Source organism: Primulina huaijiensis, chromosome 15, assembly GCF_012295235.1.
Source record: "Primulina huaijiensis isolate GDHJ02 chromosome 15, ASM1229523v2, whole genome shotgun sequence".
Classification (NCBI taxonomy): Eukaryota; Viridiplantae; Streptophyta; class Magnoliopsida; order Lamiales; family Gesneriaceae; genus Primulina; species Primulina huaijiensis.
In genome coordinates this window covers 17,931,981-17,944,216 of record NC_133320.1, presented here as the reverse complement: position 1 = coordinate 17,944,216, position 12,236 = coordinate 17,931,981, and the positions used below count along the sequence as shown (strand labels likewise).

The window sequence follows — 12,236 nt, the reverse complement described above, 5'->3', positions numbered from 1 at the left end:
AACTTTAATCATAATCATTTCTATAAACATTTTCATGATGCATAAACTTTAAATAAAAACATTTTCTAATGATGCATCAACTCTAACTTAAAAATTTTTCATAAACATAATCATATCAACAAAAACATATTAATATTCATATCCATATTCGTATCCATATTCATATTCGTATTAATATTCATGTTCGTGTTTGTTGAATTCAGATCGTGATTGTGACTCGTATTCTTAATCGTATTGGGCGATGGATCCATCTATAAAAACCACAGTACTGGGCTTCGGGGACACCAGCGACACTCTCACCGGTCAACTGGGCCTTGGCCAACGTATTAACATATTCGTATTCGTATTCGTATCCAAGGAAACACGATCGTCGGGCTCCCACTGAGACCATAACCCTCACGATATCTCCAACATGTAGTAGTCACAATCCCTTCACATCCTTCAACATGTCGTATTTCAATCACTTAATAAAAATATGCATATAATATCATTTTATTTTGAAACCAAGCATGCAACATATCTTTTAAATATCCAATTTAAAACTTAAAAATCCGTAAATATTTAAAATAAACTTTTTAACATATAAAAATCATAAAAAGCCATAAACATTTTAAAATAAACATTTTAACATAATAAACGTTTAAAATAAACATTTAAAATAAACTTTTTAACATAAAAATCCCTAAACATAAAAATTCCATAAACATTTAAAATTGACGTATTAACATATAAAAATTCATAAACATCCATAATCATTGAAAATAATCAAGTTAGCATACAAAACAGCATTCAGGACACTACCATGACGTTTACTAATTTCTAGGTGTAAAATGACCGTTTTACCCCTGGACGAAAAATTTTACGTTTTCCACTTTTCCTTAATTTTATTGATTCTAGCATGTCCCAAATAATTATTTAAGTTTACATTAATTTTCTCATATTTTTATTTAGCTTAAATCGAGGACTTTTAATTTAATCTTTAAATGTGACGAATTAAACCAAACCTTAATATAAAACTCCCAAAATAAAAACTTATACTTCTAATAATTATTTGAGCTTAAATATAATTTTTTATAATTTTATAAAGCTTAAAACTAGGCGTTTCAATTAACTCGTTAATTAGTGTTTCGTGCGGCGATTAAATCCCGAATAAATCCAAAACTAATTATTTTAATTCCAAATTTTTAAAATAGCATTTTTATTGCCATACCCTTCCAAGTCATGAGACACCCCCGTGGACCCATGGATCTATTTTTCCTTCTTTAATTTTCGTTTTTGATACACTAACGAACCCGCCGAGCCATCTCCCAATTTCCTCGAGCCACGCCCGAGCCACCTTGAGCCAAAACCTAGCCAACCCATCTAGGAACCCTCCTGACCAAGCCCAGCCTGTAAAACCAGCCTTGGCCCGCTCAATTTCCTACTGAAACTTAGACCCAAACCTGCACACTCCTAAAACTCACGCTAGAAGACTCCTAGCCAACTCGGACACCTCCAGCCCTTAGCCACTTGACCCCTCATGACCCTAACCATCCCTGGACCACGCCCAGACTCGACCCAGACCAGCCCAACCCCTAGCCCCCAGCAGCGAAGCCAACTGAACACAGCAGCAACAACTACGCGCAAGGGTTTCCTCACGGTTCCCATCTTCTCCTGAGCCAGCAGCCCACCAAGCCGCACCAGCCCTTGGCCTGACCCCTGCCCACGACCCTAGGATCTTGATGAACCTACCCCGAGCCACCCAGCCCCAGCAGCCAGCCCCCTTGGCTGCTGTCCCAAGCAACAGCTTGCGCGAGGAGTCCTTTCTCCACGGGACTCCTCCATGGCTGCGCGCGAGGGGTCCTAGCCATGCTAGGACTTTTCCAGACCCTGACCCTAGTTCCTTAGGACCCATCACCCCTAGACTCCATGCACAGGAAACGTGCCATATTATGAAGAACACTCCGACATAATCCACGACTCATTTTTCCCGTTTTTTTTGGCTTTCCAGCTTGTTTTCTTAACAAATTGTATCATATTTTAACCAATAATTTTTCATATAACAACCCATAAACCTTACCTAATCATGGTAGCCCCTTAACACATGTTTAACATAATTTTACAACAATTTCATGCCTCAAAAATTCACATGTATTATAAAAACGAAATTGTTTTATGATGCACTTGTTTTTCATGCAAAAATTCAATTAAATAAAATACTATGGTGTGATAGATGTTTGAAGGGAAGAATATTGCGTGCCTTTGTGTATTTAACGCACGATATAACGTTGACGGATCGAAGAACGGCGGCGAGAAGACGTTGGCTGAATTTTTTATTGCTATATTCGAAACTTCTTCCTTGCTTTGATGGTGTGTGCCGTGTGTTTGTTGGAAAGAAGTGTTTGAATTGAGTTGGGAAGTGGGGGCCGTCACTTTAAATTTGAGAGAAGAGTTTGGTTTGATTGGGGGAGGTGGGCGTGTGGTATTGTGGTCATGGGGTGGGATTTTTACACTTTAAATATTAAACAAAGCATTAACGAGGCTTTAGGCCTATTAAGGGTTTAATTAGGCTCATTAGTCTTTAGTTAAAATACTAAAAATAGTTTTGTTTAAATAAGTTTGTGAATTTATCAGCTGGGTTGCCAAAATGTTCGAGTTTTTGTTGAAAAACCAACACCGATAAAATTTACGTCCCGACGTATAAAATCAGCTCAACACCTCTTTATTTTCAAAAATAAGAAAAACACTTACCATATTTTAAATAATTAAAAAAACAATTATTTAATAAAAATATTTTCTATTTTTTTCAGCCATCGGTCTCCATTCCTCGATCGCAACTCGAATAACCTTTTAAAAATACATTTTAATGCAATCATGTAGAAAATATAATTTTAAACATGCAAGTATGCACAACATAATTAATTCAGGCAATTAAAACATTTAATTAAAATACAAAAGAATTTAATAATTGCATGCATGTGGTTTGCGTGGACCTTTAAATTTTCGGGACGTTACAGTAATTTTACAAGCATAAATACATTCTCCAGCATATATAACGTGTATGATGCGTAAAAAAAATGTTACAAAGCATGCCTTTGATGTATTTGTGCGAGAAGATCGAAGATCGAACGTCGGGAGAGCGCCGGGGAATTTTCTCTTGCAAGAAGATGCAAAAGCTGAAGCCTTGCTGCTAAGGGGTGCTGAAAACCGAAGGAAAACAAATGATGGAAGGGGAGGTGTCGGCTATGCCAAGGATATTAGGTTAAGTGGAGTGTTTAGGTATAATTATATAGATTAAAAATTAAGTTAATGGGCCTCAATTGTCACATAAAAGTTTAGAAAGGATTTTTAGACTCAATTAGCTTAAAAGTAGGCCCATTAAGCCCAAACACAATCTCGAAAAATATTTCGTTTTGGTAAATTCTTGAAAATATTAGCCGAACCCTCAAAAAGTCTTCTGTTTCGATAAAATTTGCGTACCGCTGAAAAATATGCTCTGACGGGTAAAAATACCCAACAAAGCCCATTTCTTGAAAAAAATACATTTAAGACATCTTATATTAGTTAATAAAAATTAATCATGTAATAAAAATAATTTTCCTAATAATTTCCCGGTCTTCGTTCCTCGTTCGAGCGCGAAATGTATCTAGAAACCCTATTGCATGAACTTTTAATATTTCGTGAGATAAATTCTATCATGCAATAATTATGCATACAATGCATAAAAATAATTAAACACATAATTTAAAATAAACCCTAAATTACATGCATTCATGTTACGTGAATTAAATTCTTGGACCTTACATCTTTAGCGCAAATACTACCGCGACTAATTCAAAATCATGTGTTGGGTAATTTTGCTCATATTGTTTTAATTACCTTGAAGCGTAGGCAATTACTCGTCTATCTTCCATGATCACACATCACAATCCTCCTTTTGATACATCACTGTAAATGGTGAAACTTTTGCCTTCTTCTAGCAGTACTAATACTGGTGTAGAAATGAGTTTCTTATTCAAGATCTCAAAACTTATCTTACACTCTTCATTCCATGTTATCCACAATAAGGTGCAAGTAGTATTTTTCTCCTGAAGTCTATCCATAGCACAATGAATCTTGGTGATGTAGCATTCTTACTTGCTTCCGAGGTCTTTCAAGCTGGTGATGAGAGCGGGCAACAAAGTCCTACTCGATCTCAATCCAGAAATCTCGGTTAATAGTGACTAGATGTACAACATGAAATGAATGCTTGGGGCTAGAGCGAGATGGCTCTCGGCTTGGTCAAGGTGATGAATGAGACGCTGCACATTGATCTGGAGTAGATTATTGGCCTCAGTGTGTTCTTGTTTCTCTTGTATTTCTTTAACCAGTTTGAGCCTTAACGGTTGCAATCTCCCAGTCTTGGTTGTTGATAGCAAGTTGTCGCATCAGAAGAGCGACTTGAGCACGAATACGGGGGGCAACCATCTCTTTGAATAAATCGAATGAAAATGCTTAGAATATTATGGAGAATAATAAGGATTACAGTAAAAATTTGGTACAAATTCGGTTTAAACGAGATTTTTTGAGAAAAAAATAGAAAGTTTGGAATTTTCATATGGATCAAAATATATGAGTCATAAGGATTCCATAACAGTTTACGGAGTTGAAATTTGAATTTTCTGTGCGAAGTTTTAAGCAAATCATAATATACTGTAAATGACAAAGAAACGATTTTGAAGGCTTAAACAATTGAATTTCGTGATTTCGACATCACAATGAAGGGAACTTTCATGGAGAGTTTTACTCGTTGGACCGATTCAAATTAGATTGCACTAGGCTTCTACAAAAATCTGACGTTGTCAAATTTTGTCTATCAAAATCCAGCTAGATTATGATCTGACAACTTTGATACTACTTAAATATCACGCCCAGAGACTGGAGTGTATGACACCAACATTGTTTAACAATTTAAATTGAAAACAATAAGCATCATAGCAAATCAAATAGTCAAAAATAGGTTATTTCTAAAAGATTATTTTCTTTGTAATGCATAAACCAAAGAGTGCGGAAGCTGTCTTTACAATCAAAAAAGTACGAAAAGCGGAAGCGAATTACAAATGAACTTAAAAAGAGAAACTTGATCTTCATATCTTGGATTTCTTCACTAGTCTCAAAACATTTTTTGTTCATTCTCTTCCACCTGATCTTTATTCTTATCTTGGGATGAAAATAAGGGAGCAAACCTTTCGTGAAACAATCAGCAAATGGGCCAATTGAATAATAGAAATTATACATATAATATAATCTTAAAAAGGTCGTACTGCAGAACGGAGGGCAATATGGAATAGAAGATCATATCAGATACTCATATCATTTCAAAAGATAGTCACATATAACCCTGAAGGCATTTTTTTTTAATCATAATGACCATGAGCTATCCCGATCTTGGGTTTCCTCTGGGATCTTTTTCCCTATACAGGTTTTTTACGGCGACTCTTCTCTTCTATGGGTACTTTTTTCTCAGAAACTTTCCCATGCCCAATTACTCAAGTATGCAGTGGGTATCACGTCGGAATATAATGAGTAAGAGTAAAGGGAATGAAGCATAACAAAACATATATTGATTATCATAATGATCATGTGCTATCCCGATCCATCTGGGGCCTTTTTACCATAAACGGATTCCCTCTAAAACCTTTTCACTCATATGTCACTACAAATAAAAAAGGCAAAAGACAACGGTTAAAAACCGTTGTCGTAGGTCAAATAAAACCGTTGTTAAAAGCCCTGTGGTTAAAGGGTGTGCTCAAAGACAACGGTGAAAAACCGTTGTCGTAGATGTCTAAAGACAACAGTGAAAAATCGTTGTCGTAGGCCTGTAAAACCATTGTTAAAGGCCCTGTGGTTAAAGAATTCGCTCAAAGACAACGGTTTTGGAGTGATGTGGTAGCAACAATTTGCAATGGTTTTTGAAAAACCGTCGTAAATTTATTAGTGACAGAAATTATCCCAAACCGTCGCTAAATAGTGACGGTATTTATGTTAAACTGTCGCTAAATAGTGACGGTTTACTAAATCGTCGCCATCGTCGTTACTTTTAGCGACGGTTTGGGATGGTTTCCGTCGCTAATTTTTTCAGTAAAATAAAAAAAAATCACTTTTAATAATTTAATAAATATAAAACAAAACTCACAATCTTACTATGCTAACTATATTCTTGATTTTAAAAATTTACTAAAATTTTAAGGGAAAAAACTTACTCTAAATCGAAACTAAAATCGTGTAAGAGAGAAAAATTTTAAGTGTTGTGAAGTGGTGTGGTAGAAAATGGACCGAGGACGGGGATATTTATAGAGAGTTTGCGACGGTTTTTGATACAACCGACGGTTACTTTTCTAACTGTAACCGATTTAAAATTAGAGACGGGTTGACAATAACCGTCACTATATTTAGCGACTGTTGTTAGAAAACTGTCGCTAAATATAGCGACGGTTTTGGCTAAACAGTCGCTAATTTTAAATCGGCGACGGTTTTATTTAAACCGTCGCTAAAATTAACGACGGTTATACAAAAACTGTCGCAAATTTTAGCGACAATTTTACCCAAACCATCGTTAAATTTAAATCGATGACGGTTTTGCTTAAAACCGTCGCTAAAATTAGCGACGGTATACGTAAACCATCGTAAGTTTTAAATTAACGACGGTGTCGTACAACCGTCGCTAATTTTAGCGACAGGTTTTGCTTAAAACAGTCGTAAAATTCAATATTGACAACAAATTTTATAAAAAAAACCAGTTGAAAGACAGCGGTTTGTTTGTTAAAAACCGTTGTCGTAGCTTTAAGAAAAACGCTAATAGACAACGGTTTAAAAACCGTTGTCGTAGCCCAAAAAAAAATGCTCATAGACAACGGTTTTTGTCGTAGCAAAAAAAAACGCTCATAGACAAAGGTTTTTAAAAACTGTTGTCGTAGATATATCAAAGACAACGGTTTCAAAGAAACTGTTGTCTATGAGCGGATTTTTTTAGGCTACGACAGCGGTTTTTGTTAAAACCGTTGTTAAAAGTAAAAACTTGTCTTTGATGTGTTGTTGAATGTGTATTTTTTTGTAGTGTGTTTTCTCAATGCACTATTACTCAAATCATGACAAATGAGCAAATCAGATCGATACATAAAGATTTCATTAAATCAGAATGAAACTATTAAAAAAAAAAAGAAGCATAACAAAATATATAGTAATTCGATCAAAAGCCCACTTACATTTACGAATGAACTTGAGTGATCTTTGAATTTTGAGAGAAGTTCTTCGAACTCTTTAGCAGCATGGTGCATGCGATGTCACCCACTACTGTCTGCTAATATTAATTGAGAATCTAGAAAATTTTCTACAATGTGTCGTTCTATTTGATACACCACAAAACACTAAAAGAATACTCAAAAGAATGAGAATGAAAGAAATTTTCAGATTTCCTTACGTATGTAAATCAATCAACTCGAAGAATCCTGCGACATATCTAACTGTCAGATCAAGCATGATGAAATTTGGTTACACGTTTATATGAAAAAGAAAAGAATGGTGAATGGTGAATGGTGAATGGTGAATGGTGAATGGTGAATGGTGGAGATGAGTTTTGAAGTCATTTGAAGCAACAAATAGATGACGAATAGAAGTTGTTGTTTTCTCACATAAAATATATGCAATCTTCTTGCCAAGGTAATTTACATAAATCTAGCGGTGAGATTGAGTTGAATTTGGAGAGCTAATTGAGAACATCATGTCGTACATTTAGAACAGTGGAGATCAGTTTTTGTGGTCATAAAAAGGAATATCTGGACGACAAAAAAAACTATTGCTTTGTGGCTCAAATTCGTGCTTTTACTACTCGAGTTTGATGTGCTTGTTTCCATAAGATTTTGAGCATTATATAGGCCGAAATTTCCATCTGAAAGAGTATATTTAATCCATTTCTTGAAGCCAAATTCAAATAATAATTATGGTCAGAGTTTTCTTGAATCCAAGGGTTACCGAGGTTAGATGTAGACTCATTTTTTACATCATAAATGTGTCCTATTTTAGCTCAGTTGAAATTAAGCTGAATTTTGAGCTTAATGGCCGCTAAAGTTGCGGTACTTAAGTTGAGGGTTTTGTTGATTCATAAGCTTGAATTATTGGAATTTTCTTGGCTTACATGGATTAAGCTTGGTTCGAGCTTATGGAACTGAAATTCGGGTTCATGAGCCGAAACTTTTGAGTTGAAAGATTTGAGCTAGTGTTGAACTAAAAATTTTGATGTATTATGAGTTAACAATATTGAAATATCTTGGCTTGAACTCGTTGAGATTTTAGGAGTAAAAATTCGGGTCATCACAAGGAAGGTCTGGGGTTTGACCAGACCCGTCTCATTGTCATCTCTAGCTACCAACTTTATATCACTCTGTTTTTTTTCTTTCCAAACTCGACCTTCAAACTCTCAATCTTTGTATAAATCACTTACTCACCAAACCTGACACGGATGTCATAAACACACCTGAAGTAGTATAGACCGAACCTGAAAAGATTTACAACCTGATGCTCATTCGTAGGGGCTAATTGCCAACGTGAGAAAACAAAGAAATAATCCATTAAGTCCTAAATAAAGCAACATGCGAAAAATAACATCGACTTGGTAAAAGCCACGTACTACATTATCTGGAGTACTCTAAACAACAGAAAAATTATAAATAAATAAAATTGCGACAATGAAATTTTATAATTTTGGTTACAAACGCTGATTTATGTAACAAGAAAAGAATGATATGAAAAGCCTTTTAGAGATACACGTAATATAATTTTAATATTTCATAAATCAAATAAAATAAATAATATCCACAGTAAAAATGACAAAAACTTGTGTGAGACGGTCTCACGGGTCGTATTTGTGAGACGGATCTCTTATTTGGGTCATCCATGAAAAAGTATTACTTTTTATGCTGAGAGTATTACTTTTTGTTGTTAATATGTGTATGGTTGACCCGTCTCACAGATTAAGATCCGTGAGACGGTCTCACATGAGACCCACTCCAGTAGAATAGGCTCTGACTATAGCCTATTGGAGTGATCTGATATAAACTTAATAATGCCTCTATTTTTTATTAAGATTAATTTATATATATGTCCAAGAAATCAAATTCCATTTGTTGTGCCACAATAATCAAGTCATTTCTTGTAACTTTGTTTCAAATCTCCACCAAAGCCGACATATAGGCGTATATACGTCATGTTTAATGTCATATATTATTAATTGGCACGTCCAAAGATATCAAGATACTTGTCCTTATTTGCTAGTATTTTTCGAAACCTCGTCTCAAACTCGACAATATGCAATACAATGTTGGCTTGGAAAATCGATCATTCGGAATCTATGAGTTAAGAAGTCGCAGCCACAGGTCTGGTTGTCAGCTCGAGCAAGCAATCACGATCCCAAGTGCCCTACTTATCCAAGCTATATATGGACAAATATTGACCAAGATATAATGTTGCATGCTGTGATTTTTCTCACATGTTCATCCATCAAGCTCTATACTTGTGGACTAGAATACAGCTGGTGATAGTCATGTGTTTTGATCCCCTAAATTTAGAAAAAAAACTGGTTTATTATATTCATTTTCGCCGAAAGTGACAATTTAAATGAATTTTATATACTTAAACATCATCAAATCCCAAGAGTTTCCAAATATCCATGGAGAGATCTTCATTTAGCTGATCTCCACCGTTGATTTTATTAGAGCAATTGTCTCCAGCATCTGATCTTCCAGTTTGAATCAAAAGCGGGGTCGTTCCAATGCCACAGCACTGTAAATTAATTTGCTGCGGCGTCTCTTCACTGATTAATGGTTGCTGCTGCTGCTTATTTGATAGGGCTAATTTCGCCAGATTGTGCGGTTTTGGTTTTATAATCTTGTTTTTGATCTCGACTGATTTATTCATGATGTGGGTGTTCCAGTAATTCTTCACATCGTTAGCAGTTCGCCCTGGAATCCTACCAGCAATCAACGACCATCTGCGTTCAAATTATATATTTAACAAAAAAGATAGACCAAACAACTTGCTAGTTCTCTTTTTTTTTTTTCTTTCTATAATTACGTGTATATATTGATCAACTTGATTAAATAAGAAGAATTGCTTCTCACACTCCACTTTTATGATTTAAATACTACACAAATATAAAGGTGGAGTGCAATTTGGAATGCCAATAACAATTCCCTTAAATAAGTAATGACGACATATTTAGTCATCGACTCATCTATATATCTTGTATTTTTTTTCCCATTTTTATCTTTTTTTTCATCATAATAATGACACGACATTAGACAAATTACCAATGTTTGTCGTTTCACCAACATTTTCCGGATACATCATTATTTTTGTTGTCACGTCAGCATTTCAATAAAAAAAATATTAAAATTGAAAAGTTTGAATTGATAGACTAAATCAGTAAATTGAGTGACAAAAACCAAAACCGAGACCGTATAAAAAAAGAAAAAATCGGAATTTAATTTTCTTCCTTTAATTCCACCAAATTCTCTGTCGTTCCGAAGGCCAAAAATTCCACAGGCAAACCAATGTCAGAACTAGAAACTTTGAATAAGAAGGTAAATTAAAAATTGGAAAATATATATATTAAGAAGGCCAATTAATCATAACATCGTTGCTTCATGCATGCCTGTCATATGCTCTTGTTTCTGATATCTTCTTTTTGGGGCTGCCATTTGCGTGTAAAATGAAAAATAGGAAGACACAAAATTTTGTATATATATATATATATATATATATATATATATATAATTTTGATAAGTTAGTTCATTTTTTATATATATATTTATCGATGAAATGTCACTCTCGATGAATGACACATTAATCGTAAACAGTGTGTGTGCCAGTGTGTGTGTGTTGGAACAGCATGTGTTGTTCCCTGCTTGTGTGATGTTAATTTCCATGGATAATTACCACTTGCCTGTTTCCTAAAAGCTTATGAAGCCTCATCAAGAGATCGATTTCATCCGTTGTAAAATAACCCCGTTTAATATCTGGACTCAAATAATTCACCCATCTCAACCTGCAACTCTTCCTGCACCTATTCAAACCTGCAAATCACAGAAACCGACAATCGAAATTTCTTCAATTGTCTGAAACATTTGTGTAACAAATTTACATGTATGTGATTATTTTTACCTGCTCTGAGAGGAACTAAATGCCACCTGCCTTCCCCAAAAGTTTCTACACATTTCTTCAAAAGTCCATCTTCTTCTTTGCTCCACGCACCTCTCCTCACTCCACTAGGATTAGTGCTGATCTTCCCTGCGTTTGCTTTCCTACTGCAATGCATTTCTAGGATTAATCTTTTCTTTATGAACTTCAGTACCTCTACGTACGTGTGATGATGGCAGGAAATATCTAAAGGATGATAATGAGAAAATCTACGTAGCTCTTGTTTTTTATTTATATAGTTTGTACGTCCAATAGATTTGACATAAATTTCTGCTTTTTCAGTTTCACGTGATTGATACAATAATTGTAATCAATTATTGAAATAAAATATTTATTAAAAAAGCCTTAGCCCAACAGCGAGTTTCTTGCAGTAGATATTTTATTGTAATAAATAGAATTAAACATTTTATTTGATTATATTATATTTTATAACGAGGGAAAATTGTATTATTTGTTTTTTTTCTTTTTTTTTATTTTGATCATCTATATTATTATATTTTATTGTTATTTTCGAGAAAAGTTGATGTCACAAAATACATATGAGTATCAAGTCGGATAAAAAGAATAAAATTGTAAAAAAACAAAATAAAATAGAAATAATTAAGATTAATGTTTGATAACATACAAAACCAAATAATAAAAAAACTAATATAGATAATAAAAATATAATTTTTTTATTATAAATAAAATATCATAAATTACTTAAAATGGTTAAAATTGTGCATGTTACTATTTTTTTCGAGTGTACCTTGCTCATTATTTTAATTTATATAGATTGTACTTTTGACAGAAGTCTCCAAATTTTCTGTTTCAACGTGATTAATGATACTACAGTAATCACAATCAATGATTGAAATAAAATATTAAAATAAGATAGAAAAAATCTTTAATTAGCCCAATGACGAGTTTCTTTTTAACTCCTCCGTAAATCACATTTATCCCTCATGACTGTAATATAGATGGGTTGATTTCAAATTACTTTAAATATTTTATCCTAATGACTGATTTAATAAATTATATTTTGT

General features: G+C 34.0%; 1 protein-coding gene across 1 annotated transcript; it reads right to left on the bottom strand.

The window, feature by feature from the left end:
* Nucleotides 1–9,464: 9,464 nt before the first annotated feature.
* On the bottom strand, nt 9,465–11,488 carry LOC140960321 (transcription factor MYB1-like). The gene is made up of 3 exons (XM_073418552.1): nt 11,176–11,488; nt 10,958–11,087; nt 9,465–10,003 (listed from the first exon to the last, which is right to left on the bottom strand). Exons 1-3 carry the CDS (start codon nt 11,327–11,329, stop codon nt 9,646–9,648), a joined length of 642 nt encoding a protein of 213 aa, XP_073274653.1. The 5' UTR covers nt 11,330–11,488; the 3' UTR covers nt 9,465–9,645.
* Nucleotides 11,489–12,236: the final 748 nt, after the last annotated feature.

Bases quoted from the DNA above. Each gene is read 5' to 3' on its own strand.
- LOC140960321 (XM_073418552.1), bottom strand. From the start codon at position 11,329: ATGCATTGCAGTAGGAAAGCAAACGCAGGGAAGATCAGCACTAATCCT. The intron at 11,088-11,175 runs GTAAAAATAATC...TGTGATTTGCAG, and splicing joins TTTAGTTCCTCTCAGAGCAG to GTTTGAATAGGTGCAGGAAG. The intron at 10,004-10,957 runs GCAAGTGGTAAT...ATTTGAACGCAG, and splicing joins CATAAGCTTTTAGGAAACAG to ATGGTCGTTGATTGCTGGTA.